This window comes from Neolamprologus multifasciatus, chromosome 2 (assembly GCF_963576455.1).
Source record: "Neolamprologus multifasciatus chromosome 2, fNeoMul1.2, whole genome shotgun sequence".
Lineage (NCBI taxonomy): Eukaryota > Metazoa > Chordata > Actinopteri > Cichliformes > Cichlidae > Neolamprologus > Neolamprologus multifasciatus.
In genome coordinates, this window is record NC_140440.1 from 23,585,014 (window position 1) to 23,600,130 (window position 15,117).

At 41.9% G+C, this 15,117-nt stretch overlaps 1 protein-coding gene across 5 annotated transcripts in view; it reads left to right on the forward strand.

The window, feature by feature from the left end:
• Positions 1-15,117, forward strand: part of pdlim7 (PDZ and LIM domain 7) — a 38,168-nt gene that overhangs the window by 19,177 nt on the left and 3,874 nt on the right. For 4 of the 5 annotated variants that reach the window (XM_085132457.1, XM_085132479.1, XM_085132466.1 and 1 more), the window contains exons 6-10: positions 7,470-7,522; positions 7,721-7,964; positions 8,444-8,624; positions 12,215-12,335; positions 14,725-14,840. In XM_085132457.1, coding sequence (XP_084988583.1) covers positions 7,470-7,522; positions 7,721-7,964; positions 8,444-8,624; positions 12,215-12,335; positions 14,725-14,840 — 715 coding nt within the window. Of the gene's footprint in view, positions 1-149; positions 187-2,609; positions 3,584-7,469; positions 7,523-7,720; positions 7,965-8,443; positions 8,625-12,214; positions 12,336-14,724; positions 14,841-15,117 lie in introns of those variants that run through there. The other variant, XM_085132483.1, reaches the window with a different exon arrangement.

Genomic DNA, 15,117 nt, shown 5'->3' on the forward strand with positions numbered 1-15,117 from the left:
TGTTTTTTTTTTTACCCTGACTGTAACCAGTCTGACAAAAGAAGAAACTGCATAGCTAAATATAAGGAATATCATTACTTATTCTGAGGTGTGTGTCAACATTTGTATTAGTGAGGCATTCTGATGTGTGTCTCTCCTGGATCTCTCAGTGCAGGACCCAGATGATGAAAACATGAAGAGGTCCAGGTAAACGGATTGTCATTAATGTGACCGGTCACGTGTTTGTGTTTGTACACTTGCATATGTGGAAGCCTCAGCTTGGCAGTTACTTTGAAAAAAGAAAAGGAACAAAAAAAACCTCTCCCGTCAGTGTAGTTGAAATCGTGCAGCTCTGCCTTTGTGTACCACCACAATGAATAAAAACAAGACGGATCTGATTTAAGTGTAGACCTGAAGATCAACTTAAACTGGTTTAACAGAATTATTACACTGATCATTCAATAATTAGACTTTTTGCAATGTTTACAGTGAGATGGGATCATCATTATAAATGTGAGTTTACTCATTAGAAAGTAGCAGGATACAATTTATGTGCGCAGAGTAGTGATGGGTCGTTCGCGAACGAAATGGCTCTTAGAGCCGGATCTTTGACGTGGACGACGCGAGCCGGCTCCTTATCGCGAGCCGTCACGTGGTTTTTCGCACGCGAGCCTTGTGCTTTATGCTGGGCAGAGGGGGGAGGGGCTGTAGTTACACTCACAGCACAGGAACAGAGCTGGAGGGAGAGAGAGAGAAAGAGAGCCAGGGACAACAACGTCACATTAGAAAGGTATAGTAATCATCCACAACTATTTTCGGTTGCAGATGATGATAGTTAAAATTTGAAATGTGAATAGTTGATTTTTGTATTATATAATTTATTTATTACATTTTATGTGGAGTGAATAAATAAAAGTATATTTACGGTGGCCCCTAGAGACAAAGCACATACAAACTTCAAATCACGTACAAACACGTAAAAACTCCGAAGCACGTAAAAACTCAAAACGCGTACAAAAGACAACAGAAGTGCTCCAGGATGCTGGGCGCAGTGTTGAACTTTTGTTACCTAGTGGCTACACAAGCCAGCAAGTACCAACGACCGGATTTGGTGTGTGGTAGTAACAGGTAAATGAACTTTTTTTTTTTTTTTTTTTTTTTAAATTATTTGAATATATATGAGTGCCTGTGTATAAATCCACAAACAATACACACATGCTTTCAATTGTGTAATTTAAGTGATCTAGTAGCTCTGCTTTGGAAGTTCAGTTCATGCTAGAAATGTGTTTTGGAGTTTGTACGTGTTTTGTCTCTAGGGGCCACCGCATATATTTATAAATAAACATATATAAATAAAGCCACTTTTTTAACGTTAGTAATTCCTTTTGTGCTTAATTTTATATTATTGTTAATAATAAATTAATTAAAGCAACAAAACAACCTGAAGATCCGGTTCGGAGCCGAAAGAGCCGGTTCTTTTTAGTGAGCCGAACCGAAAGAGCCGGCTCTCTAAAAAGAGCCGGAAATCCCATCACTAGCGCAGAGCTGTGTTTTCTGCTGAGATTGAGTCAAATGCTGTTCATGAATGGCCAAGTTAGGTCACCTGACCTCGGCTAAACATGGTGCTCTCTTACTGTAGACAAAACTAAAAGTAGAAAACCCCACAAAGCTGCAGCGACTGAAGGCAGTTGCAGTAAAGGCCCAGAAAAGCATCTCAAAGGCGGAAACATGGCATTCGGGGATGTTTATGGTTTCCATATCCTGCCTTAAAAATGATGCGTCCCAATTTGTACACATACCTTTGGGCCTGTAAAGGGATGGTACTGAGGCATTATATTTATATGAGTGATTTTAGCGTTAATATCGTTAAAAATGATGTTAACGTCACAACCGCATTAACGCCGCAAATCTCCGTTAGCCAGGCGTCAACGGGTTAGCGCGGTTAGCTCGTTAACGCGTTAGCACCGTCCAGCCCCACTCACGGGCGATCCCGCTGACTTGCTAACGGAGATCTGCGGTTATGGCGTCATTTTAACGAGATTAACGCGACAGCACTAATTAATAATGAAAAAAAGGTTTCTGATCAGTGTCTGTTAAACTCGTTGAATTAAAGCTAAAAGTCTGCACATCCTGACTGTACGATCCATGGTGGTGTTGTACAGATATAGCAACCATAATTCTGCTGCTTTGAACATCAGCATGCTTGGTGTGTTTTTGTTGTTGTTTTGAGTCTGCTCAGTAGCGTAACATATTAACATTTTTGCTTTTTTGCTGTGTTGCTAAAATGCAGATGGGAAGATTTGATAGTATTTTAATTTCTGGAGCCATTGTTCAATTACCTTGGTGCATGCAGCATCAGTATGCTATGTTCCTCAAAAGTCCCCTTTTATTTTAATTAGGAGATTAGCAGGTTCCTTCTGTTTCCATACTTTTCTAATCGTTATATTTAAGAGTACTAAATGTCATAAATGTTACTACTACATCCCTCTGCTTTTTTCTTCTTCAACTTTTCACTTGGTGCACTTTACTCCCTTTTCTGCTCCATCCCTCTCATCTCATTTATTCTCTCCCCTGTAATCTGTTTCCTTCCTGTCTATCTCTCTTTCATATCTGTTTTTGCCTGCGGTCAGGGAAAAGTTCCTCACTGAGATTCAGAGTCCCCGCTATGCCCGTCTGAGGGATTGGCACCACGACAGGTCTGCTCGCGCCCTCAATATTAAATCCTGAGCGACATCCTAGACGCCCTGGGACGCAGAGCCCAGCCAGAGCCGGCTAGCGATAGCTACACTGCAACGACTACGTGATAAAGACGACGAAGATAGTGGACTGTCTCCTGGCAGTTAACAAATTCACCTCCTTAGATGCAGATGGACTGACAAAGAAATTTGGGGAAGCGAAGAAAAGCAAAAATATAAGAAACGTATCCTAGATGACAAAAGCCTAAAGTGGAACCTTGCATACTGAGCCTAAGCATAAGATCTCCCTCTGAAATTCTGACTTGATGATTGTTGACAACACTGTGGACCATTGTGTCTGTAGCCCTATTTTCCATTTCACACTCGGAGTAAACTGGTGGAAAGGTGGGGAGGGGGTCTCGGCGGTGGGAAGCACTGTTCTTTCTTCTTTGATTGTGAAGTTCAGACCCTCCTTTTGATCTCTGTCTGTCTCTTTTGCTGCCTGTTTACATTTATTGAGTTTTCATCCTTTAGAGTTCTCAGTTTTGATCCCCTCTTCTAATAGGTTTCTCGCACAATTTAAAGAAAAAACTGTACTTTTTTTTCCTGCTGTCATCAAAAATATATAAAATATAAAACATCTGGAAAAAAAAGCAACTCTTGTTCTCTGTCCTTCTGTGTTTCTTTTCTTGTTTACTTTGAGCTTACAAGGGCATATCTCTCTAACAGTTCTTTCCTTTTTTCCCCTGCTGCTAAGTCACAATTGCTTTACTTACAGTGTGCTGGACAAAAAGTGATTATATAGAAGCGAGGCTTTATTCAGTATTTATGCAGGTTGGAATTAATGGGATGTCTTAAAGAGCCAGGTTCAAGGTTTACTTTTATTGCCCCTGAGAGAAAATTGTTGTGCATTCGGGCATAAAAAACCCCCAACAAATGTGCATACTCATTTATAAAGTGCTGAGATGAACGGTGAGGAAAGTCTGTCTCGAGTTATTTGCATTTTCCTGAAATGCGAAAAAAAAAAAAATGTAATCCTGAAGCACTATAGGTTTTGACACCAGACTAAAACAAATAGGTTTGGTAGGTAATGACTTTTCATCAGTAGTATTTCTTGTAGTAATGTTTCTGGATGTATAAAATCCATAACATCCATAGTGAAGGACGTCTATAAATCCCATTTAAAAATGTCCACAGATGAGATGATTTAGAGCTTGAGGATACAGCTTTAAACCCTTTAGCTGTGCTCACTCTCACACATCTGACTCATGCTTATACTTTGTTTGTCGTGCTGGCCAAAAAAATCTCATGTCATGTAAGGGGAAACCATTATAACTGCTGCTTTATGAGGGGGAAATGGTTGGTTAACCAACGCTGGTCCATAAACATCGAAATTCAGCTTGATTGGTCTGAGGCGCACAGACCCAGGTGGAAGACGAAGATAAATTATTAGCACATACTGACAGAGTTTTTATAATTTGGTAAATAGTTTAACAAATGCACCAGTAGTGAGGAGAGCAGATTTATGTAATGAGCTTGTAGCACACTCACTGGAAATGCCTTCCTGGTACCTGATTGGACCCAGTGTTTTCCTTCAGATCCTTAATTCTTTGTGCTTACAAGGTGCTGGAAACATTCCTGGGAAATCTTGGTCCATACTGACATGACAGCATCACACAGTTGCTGCAGATTTTTCTTTTGGCTGCAAATCTATGACGTGAATCTCCTGTTTCATCGCACCTCGAAGGTGCTCTGTTGGTTTGAGATCTGGAGATCAGGTGATCTGGCCGTGTGAGTACAAGGAGAAAGCAGTTTGAGATGATATGAACCATCAGAAGATGAATACAGTTTGTTCATACAGGACACGGTCAGCAACAATGATCAGGTAGGCTGTGCTAAAGGCCTCTAAGAAAATGTCCTCCACACTGTTACACCACCACCCGGCTGAAGCATTGATACAAGACTGGATGTTTTCATGTCGTTCTGAACCTACCATCCGAATATCGCAGCATAGTCGGAGACTGATCAGTCCTGGTAACATTTTACCGGTCTTTTGTTTCCAATTTTTGGTGACACATGCATACTTTTGTAAAAGTGCCTGTTTAAGTTGCTTGTTGCCTTCAACAAAACATTTTTGACGCAGAGAACTGCTGGTTACTGGATATTTTATCTTTCAGACCATCTTCTGTAAACCTCAGAGATGGTTTTGTGGGAAATTCTGGTAGATCTGAAATACTCCGACCGTGCTGTCTAGCATAAACGACCATGATGAATTCAAAGAAACTTAAATTGCCTTTCTTTCTCTTTCCGATGCTCAGTTTGAACTTCAGCGGGTCATCCTGACCATGTCTACAAGGGTAAATACATTCCGGTGCTTCCATTTGATTGGCTGGTTAGTTATCTGGATTAAAGAGAAGCAGGTGTATCTAATGAAATGGCTGACAAATGTGTTTTAATGTATAGTGAAGTTGGAGGTATTACTAAGTGACTAATTAAGGAAAATTAGTGGAAAACTAGCTAGAGTATGAATGTATCCAGACCAATGTGCTAAATTAGACAAGTTAATCGAAGTCAAGCATCAACTTGTAGAAATTTCAACTGTAAGAGAGGATTTCAGAGGGGAAAAAAATCAATGTGTAAAAATATTACTTTACATCTGTAGAAATAACAGTAAGCAGGAAGATACTGAAGAAAGCTTTGTGCAAAGCTTAGATGTGAAGAGCCAATAGGAATGAGGTTTCTCATTCAGCCCTTCTAGGCATGTGCCACCACTGTCGCACATGGTTTTTAGTCACATTCGACTTCTTGCAGAGCTGCATCACCTTTACCTCCTCACTGGGTGGAGGGGTGACACATGTCAGGGGCTTGTTGCTCCATGAAAAATCAAAACCAGCTATTTCCTTTGCCGGATGCTGAGCTGCCAGCAAAGTTCTCTGCTTTCCTCGTTGCTCAGGTTGATGCATCCCACAGGAGTGGATACCCAAAAAGGGGGGAGGAAAAAAGAGAAACCGGTACAGATGAATCTAAAATCAGAGCTGCAACGGATGAACAAGAAAAGTGAAAGGAAATGCTCCAGTCAAAAGCTAAATAAATAAATAAATTAAAAAATCCCGTCTGCACAGCCTCTGATAGAGAAAATGTGCACCTGCATCATATCGAGCCACTTGCTGAGCAGGGAGGAGGAGGAGGAGGGGGTTTGAAAGCAGGGAAAATGTCAAGGATAACACAATCTAGGCTGCTCCAGGTGGGAAAAAGCTGACATAGAGGTGTAGTGCAATTTGCACCTGCAACATTCATCATAGTGAGGTGCAGCAGAGAGAAGAAAGAAACCTCATGGTTGCGAGACAGCCGAGCCATCGGCCTTTCAACACGTACGGGCAGCCTGGCAAGGGAATGTAGCTGGGGCAGCGGTGTTGAATAGGAGTTTGTTTTGTCAGTTGTTAGGTGAGGTCCCAGATGTGAGGCTTGTCAGTGTGTCTGTGGAGTGGAGGGCAGCTGACCCAGGGTCTGTGAGTCACACACGGGCAGAAACAGCCTCTGTCCTTTGTTTGACTCCATCAGCAGACATCCTGCTCATCCAGCCTTCTGACTTCCTCTTACGCGTTTTTCTTTCTTTCTGTGGGTTCTTTGCAAAAATCTCATGGTAGGAGGTCTTGCGATCCTTAATTTAGAAAGATTTAGCTTTCTTACTGTCACTAGTCCTATAAGCCAGATTCTTGGTATTGCAAAGGGATTTAATGTTCTTTATTATTCCAGAAATAGCAGACGGCTTTTATGCTTTTTTTTCTTGCTAGATTGCTCCCAGCTGTAACTTCTGCCTCTGTAGCTACAGTTTTGGGTTTTTTTTTTTCTTTTGTATTTATGTTTGGCGACATAAATAACATTCTTTCATATACAGACTTAACCTGATAAAGGCACGACTATGGGATGAGGTTGGTGTAGGGTAATTGATTTCACAATCTCTTTCATTTTCTTTACGCTAATGAAAGGGGATTTCATCTCCTTTCATTAGTGTGTTTTAGATGGCACAGTTGATGATGTAAACACGATAGATGCCTAAGGTGCTGTTACAATCCCCGCCCGGTTCTTTTTCTCAAGATAAAAGTCTCCAGAGCTCACTGTCTTGGCTCAGAAGTTGTTTTTCTGTCTTCCGTCAAGATTTGAAGCTTTTTCTGAATATAGTGACGCTTGCTGCAGGTAACAGATCTTTAAAATGTAGAAAACGCTTTATTTCAACACTCCTGCACATGCAAGCTCTAAGCGAAACTCTTCCGCACCCAAATCTGAAAGCGACTGAGTTTCCAGTCGTCTAACTTTTGCCTAACTTTGAGCGACATCAGTCGGCCTGAGGAGATGTTGGTGTTTCTTATGCTCTCGTGAGAGGCTGTGGCTCTTGAACAGCAGGGCGATGATGCTGAAATCACGTTCGGCTTGATTGATTTTTGAGTCATGATAGAAACTGCTCACTGTTGCTCTTTGATACTGGAGAAATTTCAATTATTGTGCTGCTTTCAGTTAAATCTAATACACTGAATCAGAATGTGTGATCACAACAGGTGGGGGCACCACGCTACCCCGTTAATCCCAATTAATATTAATAATGGTGCTTCGAATCATTCACACACAAGGTAATCCGTGGCACAGCATAATGGTGACAGCTCAGCCATGGCAGGAGATATCCAAACATGGCATCCATTGAGAAGTAACTATAGTTAGAGTGTGTGTGCGTGTGCGTGTGCGTGTGCGTGCGTGCGTGCGTGCGTGCGTGCGTGCGTGCGTGCACACCTTTTCTAATTAGTCATTTTCTCCCCACAGCCTTGAGCCAACTCCCTCACCTGCCAAGGCCCAAGCAGCAAATAAACCAGATGGTGAGTTTCTTCTCCTGCTGATGCGTTAAAAAGAGCCCCAGCAGCCTCCAGGAGAGGCTGTGCTAATAGATTCTAAGTCTTAAGTGTCAATACAGCAGCAACAACGCGACACTCAAAGCTGTCACCACAGACATCTGTTTGAAGGGTGGATTGTTATGGGATTTTTTTTAAAAAAATTTTATTTTTTGTGATGTGCAGAATCGACAAGTGCCACCGCCGCACCAAAGAGTTCTGCTCCTTCCTGCCGACCGCCGTGGGTCTCGGACCCCAATTTTGCCGACCGCTTTCGCCCAGACAAGGTCAGCACCGTCGTGACCCAGCACCAGAAGCCAGCCCAGCCCACGCCTATGCAGAGCCGCAGTTCCATCCTGCAGGCTGCACAGCAGGCGCCGGAAGACAGCGGGAGGACCCCCATATGTGGTGCCTGCAACAAAATCATCAGGTGAGGCTGCACCGCCGCTACACACAGGCTGATTCTTTTTAACTCGAACGAGGCGCTCTCTGTTTGCTCCTTGGAGGCTCCTGTTAGAGATGACAATTTAAGACTCTTAATATTCACGACACACTGCCTGTCTGCAGCAAATTAAGCCAGTCAGCATATTTCACAGAGTGTGGAGACATCTTGTTATCACTCAGAATAACAAAGAAACTCTGGTTGATATTCTGGTCACCATTGAGAACAAAGAGCTTTTATTCATTAATTTTTGAGTGAAGACTCAAATTCAAATTCTGGAAAACCTAAAATTTGTCTTCAGCGTTTGCTCACATTTCCCACAGTCTAGTGTATTTTTGCTGAGTGCCTTTGGATCTTTTTTCACTCCTCTGTTGAAGCTTTGGATTATTTAGCCAATTTATATTTTAAAAAAAAATCCCTATTTATGTGTTACTAAGAGTCTTTTTTTTTCTTTTTCTTTTCTCCAGGGGACGGTACCTGGTGGCACTGGGACGGTCTTGGCACCCGGAAGAGTTTACATGCTCACAGTGTAAGGCGGTCCTGGAGGAGGGGGGCTTCTTTGAAGAAAGGGGAGCCGTCTATTGTACCAAGTGCCACGACAACCGATATGCTCCGAACTGTGCCAAGTGCAAAAAGAAGATCATAGGGGTACGAGCTTCTGTCAATTCAATTCAATTCAATTTTATTTATATAGCGCCAAATCACAACAAATGTCGCCTCAAGGCGCTTCATAGATACAGAGAAAAGCCCAACAATCATATGACCCCCTATGAGCAAGCACTTTGGCGACAGTGGGAAGGAAAAACTCCCTTTTAACAGGAAGAAACCTCCGGCAGAACCAGGCTCAGGGAGGGGTGGCCATCTGCTGCGACCGGTTGGGGTGAGAGAAGGAAGACAGGATAAAAGACATGCTGTGGAAGAGAGACAGAGATTAATAGCAGATACGATTCAATACAGAGAGGTCTGTTAACACATAGTGAGTGAGAAAGGTGACTGGAAAGGAAAAACTCAATGCATCATGGGAATCCCCCGGCAGCCTACATCTATTGCAGCATAACTAAGGGAGGATTCAGGGTCACCTGGTCCAGCCCTAACTATATGCTTTAGCAAAAAGGAAAGTTTTAAGCCTAATCTTAAAAGTAGAGATAGTGTCTGTCTCCCGAATCCAAACTGGAAGCTGGTTCCACAGAAGAGGGGCCTGAAAACTGAAGGCTCTCCCTCCCATTCTACTTTTAAATACTCTAGGAACAACAAGTAGGCCTGCAGAGCGAGAGCGAAGTGCTCTAATAGGGTGATATGGTACTACAAGGTCATTAAGATAAGATGGGGCCTGATTATTTAAGACCTTGTATGTGAGGAGCAGGATTTTGAATTCAATTCTGGATTTAACAGGAAGCCAATGAAGGGAAGCCAAAACAGGAGAAATATGCTCTCTCTTTCTAGTCCCTGTCAGTACTCTTGCTGCAGCATTTTGGATTAACTGAAGGCTTTTCAGTGAGTTTTTTGGACATCCTGATAATAATGAATTGCAGTAGTCCAGCCTGGAAGTAATAAATGCATGAACTAGTTTTTCAGCGTCACTCTGAGACAGGATATTTCTAATTTTAGAGATGTTGCGCAAATGGAAGAACGCAGTCTTACATATTTGTTTAATATGTGCATTAAAGGACATATCCTGGTGAAAAATGACTCCAAGGTTCCTCACAGTGTTACTGGAGGCCAAGGTAATGCCATCCAGAGTAAGAATCTGGTTAGATACCATATTTCTAAGCTTTTCAGCGCCGAGTACAATGACCTCAGTTTTATCTGAGTTAAGAAGCAGAAAGTTAGTGGCCATCCAAGTCTTTATGTCTTTAAGACATTCCTGCAGTTTAACTAATTGGTGTGTGTTATCTGGCTTCATGGACAGATAGAGCTGGGTGTCATCTGCATAGCAGTGAAAATGTATGCTATGTCTTCTAATGATGCTGCCTAGGGGAAGCATGTATAATGTAAACAGAATTGGTCCTAGCACTGAACCCTGTGGAACTCCATAATTAACCTCAGTGTGTGAAGAGGACTCTCCATTTACATGCACAAATTGGAGTCTATTAGATAGATATGATACAAACCACTGCAGTGCAATACCTGTAATACCTACAGCATGTTCTAATCGCTCTAATAGGATATTATGGTCAACAGTATCGAATGCTGCACTAAGGTCAAGAAGGACAAGCACAGAGATGAGTCTACTGTCAGAGGCCATAAGAAGATCATTTGTAACCTTCACTAAAGCTGTTTCTGTGCTGTGATGAACTCTGAAACCTGACTGAAACTCTTCAAATAAACCATTCCTCTGCAGATGATCTGTTAGCTGTTTGACAACTACTCTTTCAAGGATTTTTGATATGAAAGGAAGGTTGGAGATTGGCCTATAATTAGCTAAGACTGCTGGGTCTAGAGATGGCTTTTTTGAGTAAAGGTTTAACTGCAGCCACCTTGAAGGCCTGTGGTACATAGCCGATTATTAGAGATAGGTTGATCATATATAAGATCGAAGAATTAATCAATGGCAGGACTTCTTTGAGCAGTTTTGTAGGAATGGGGTCTAAAAGACACGTTGATGGTTTGGAGGAAGTAATTATTGAAGTTAACTCAGAAAGATCGATTGGAAAAAAAGAGTCTAACTTAACATCAATGAAACTAAGAGTAGCTGTAGATAATATTACATCTGTGGGATGATTATTGGTAATTTTTTTCTCTAATGATAAAAATTTTATTTGTGAAGAAGTTCATGAAGTCATCACTAGTTAACGTTAAAGGGATGGTTGGCTTAACAGAGCTCTGACTTTTTGTCAGCCTGGCTACAGTGCTGAAGAGAAACCTGGGGTTGTTCTTATTTTCTTCAATCAGTGATGAGTAGTAAGCTGTTCTGGCTTTGCGGAGGGCTTTCTTATAAAGCAACAAACTATTTCTCCAGGCTAAATGATGATCCTCTAAATTTGTGACACGCCATTTCCTCTCCAGATTACGAGTCATCTGCTTTAGGGTACGTGTTTGAGAATTATACCACGGGGTCAGGTACTTCTGATTAGAGACCTTAGTTTTCACTGGAGCTACAGTATCCAGAGTCGTATGTAGTGAGGAGGTGAAATTATTAACAAGATAATCGACCTCTGTTGGGTAGCGTTCAGATAGCTGCTCTGCTCTGTGTTGGTACAGGGCATTGACGATGATAACAGTGGCTGGATTATATTCTTAAACTTAGTTACAGCGCTTTCAGAAAGACATCTACTTTGATAAAGTCCACTCTCCACTGCTGCGTAATCAATTATTGTAAATGTAAATGTTAGCAAGAAATGATCAGACAGGAGAGGGTTTTCAGGAAACACTGTTAAATGTTCAGTTTCTATGCCATATGTTAAAACAAGATCTAGAGTGTGATTAAAGTGGTGGGTGGGTTCTTTTACATTTTGAGAGAAACCAATTGAGTCTAACAACAGATTAAATGCCATGTTGAGGCTGTCATTTTTAGCATCAACATGGATGTTAAAATCACCCACAATAATTATTTTATCTGAGCTCAGAACTAAATTAGATATAAAGTCTGAGAAATCAGACAGAAACTCTGTGTAAGGCCCAGGTGGACGATAGATGATAACAAGTAAGACTGGTTTCTGAGTTTCACAGCTGGGGTGGACAATGCTAAGCATCAGGCTTTCAAATGAATTAACAGTCTGTCTTGGTCTTTCATTAATTAATAGACTGGTGTGAAAAATTGCTGCCACACCGCCCCCTCGACCTGTGCTTCGAGATTTCTGGTAGTTAGAATGACTCGGGGGTGTTGATTCATTTAAACTAACATAATCATCCTGCTGCAACCAGGTTTCTGTAAGGCAGAGTAAATCAATTTGTTGATCAATTATTAAGTCATGTACTAACAGAGACTTGGAGGAGAGAGACCTAATATTTAATAATCCACATTTCACTGTTTTACTCTTTGGTTCAGATGTGGATACTGTATTGTTCTTTTTTTGTAAATGTTTAAGTTGTTTGTTGCTGGTTTTTAGTTTGTTTTTTGTCTTTTTGGAAGCAGACACAGTCTCTATGGAGATGGGTTTTTGGGGGGGTAGCAGGAGGAGAGAAGCTGCAGAGAGAGAAGCTGTCGTATCCAGCAAAATCAAAAAAGCTGTTTCAAAGTTTTTAACAAAAGTTAACCTTTTTCCTCCCCCCCCCCCCCCCCCCCCCCCCCCAATTAGGAAATCATGCATGCACTGAAGATGACTTACCATGTTCAGTGTTTCAAGTGTGCAGCCTGCAAGAATCCTATCAGGAATCAAGCCTTTTACATGGAGGAGGGTGAACCCTACTGTGAGAGAGGTGAGTAACTGAACCATTGCAGTCCACACGTACTATACTTCCTATCTTGCATACCTGAACAATCTAAATGCAAATGGTGCAATTTATTGTGTAAGAGTTGGAAAAGGTAAAAAAAAAAAAAAAAGACCGAAACGGCTCTTTTTGGAGCCACATTCACAAACTGATGCTACTGCTTCGCATCCTACATGAAACAACACCAATGCTGTGACACAGTTGATTGTCTTCCAAGGGCCAGGGGAGGATACATACAACTATTCTGCTTGGTAGTGATGGCTGTGATGTCCTCTGTTGTGTAAAATATGGGATGAACTCACACCTAGTATAAAAAGCTGAATTCAAATTGAAGCTAGTGTGATTTTACACATCCATTTTCCCTATAGGCCAGCAGGGGGCGACGTCTCTCAGCTTGACAATGAAGTCAGTTTCTGTAGAAGTGCATGAAAAAAATGAGTGTACTTCTGTCTTGATTAATGAACTCTGTAACCACTTTCCTAATGAGTTTTTCTTCTGAATTGCTAGTTTCAAGTCTTATTTAATACAGCTCGGTGTTCACTTTGTAAATTATGGTTCCATTTAGAGTAAAATAGACGATAAAGCAGGGCAAGCTTTAGGGCATCACTATTTCACCATTAACAAGTCGCTACCATACGAGCGTGCAGTATCCTGAGTTTGAGTCTGATCCAAAAACCATAACATGCAGTCTGTGCTTCAACTGTGCTCCAAAAGATGGTAAATGTCCGCCTTTCTTTTACGATTTCATCACTCTTTAGGACAGTTTGGTTCCAGACTCGCGTGTCTAGTGAGAAAAGGATAGTTTACTTATAATAAAGACCTCAGTCGTGACCAAATGTGTAGTTCGACTGTGTTTTCTCTCAAGGACTCTTTTCATTCATTCAAACAATCCAACACTGAAGGCTTCACAAAACATAAATGTGTCACCATGGTGAAAAATCCTCTGCTGGAAATAAAAGTAGTCACATTTATGTCGTTCTAAGGAACAGTTGCAAATACTACTACTACTACTACTAATAACTGCAACAATGACAGTAGTCAGTTCTGCTGAGCAGATGGAAGCGCCCACAGAAACCTGTGCTTTAATAAAAAGTTTAATTCTAAACCCGAGTCCAAGCCAGATAGCATTTGCCTGAGCGTGCTGAAAATCAGTGTGCAGACCGATTAGTTCCAGCGCCAACTGAGAACATCTCGACTCATGTAAGATGCCCCGCGACTTCACACGTGGATCGAGCCCGATTATAAATCTGCACTGGCCTCAAGTCCACAGATGAGACGGAGCAAGCTGACACCCACAAAGCATGTTTTAAATAGATGCTACAGCTCGGCCCACGTCATAGACGTCGGGGTACAAAATCTTTAAATTCAGCCAGTGCACGAATCAGGTGTAGCGTGCATTTTGTGATAAAATTGTTTCCTCTCTACAGTGCATCCTCTCCAGTCTATCTGAAATAATTTTGATTATTTTCTTTGTAAAAATCAAACTATTTCTGACACGTTTTGTCAAACATTGTAGTATTGCTGTGGGGTTTGGCAGAAACCTACATCGAGAGTCTCCTGGCACATACCGCAGTCAATCATAAAGTGTGATGTTTTCATCTGCTGTAATCTATTTAGCTCCAGTTTACTTCATACATACCTCTATTGGGTTTTATGAATGGTGCGTGCTCTTCTATTATGATATAAATGACTTAGCGGGGCATCTGACGTGGATTGCTGCTTTATCAGAGGCAAAGCCAGAACCTGGGTACTCATATTCTGAATAATGCCTTCAGCTCTGATAAACATTCTGCTGCCTCAGCATCTTTCAAGGATTGTACAGCTCTCACCCACTCACTCTTGAGAAGCGGCATTATAACCTGACACTTTCCCCCGACAGTCCTTGTGATGAAAGAGACTGGCAAATCCAGTCAAGTATCTGGAGCAATTTCCACCTCATCCTAATCCCACCCCTACACTCTGGAAAGGCACTAATGTACAGTGGGTGGACACAACAACACAAACAGTATAGATATCAAATGGCCAATAAGAAGAGGAGCCGGCATTTGGCATCAAAGCAGCTCTATAAGTCTTTATTTTGCACCATTCAGTCCCTTAAGTGGTTGCGTGTAGTGAGGATTGCTCATCTCGGAGCGGCAAACAGCCTCCACTTCTTCTTCTAAAGATGAAAGATGTGGAAAAGGATTTCAGTGTCTACGGATCCCGTAAAGGTTAAGCGATGTTTACAAACGGCGATTGCGGAGGCCGGGGCGATTCCTTGGCCTGATGCGGGCAACAATAAAAGCTCTTTTGAGTTAAAAATGTAATCTTATATTCACCTTATCTCACATTTCTTCTGCTCGCCACTCCCCCCCCTCCCTCCTCCTCTCCTCTCCAGACTATGAGAAGATGTTTGGCACCAAATGCCATGGCTGTGACTTCAAGATTGATGCCGGGGATCGGTTTCTGGAGGCCTTGGGCTACAGCTGGCACGATACGTGCTTCGTCTGTGCTGTAAGTCATTTTGATGGATATAGCTCCTTGTGGGCTCTCTTTGCCCCCGTATCTCGCAGCTGTCCCAGTACAATGGCACCTGGAGAAAAAAAATTTGCCTCCATGTCTGGACCTCAAGCTTTCTCCCTCTCTCTCTCAGCCTGTCACTTGCAGTCTATCACTCTCTATATCTCTCTCATTCTGTGAAGAAAACTGAAAGCAAATGCAGTCAAGTAAAGCTTGCTCTGGCCACTAGAAACTGTGTAAATTCACATCAGCAGTGTTGAAGTCTGATATC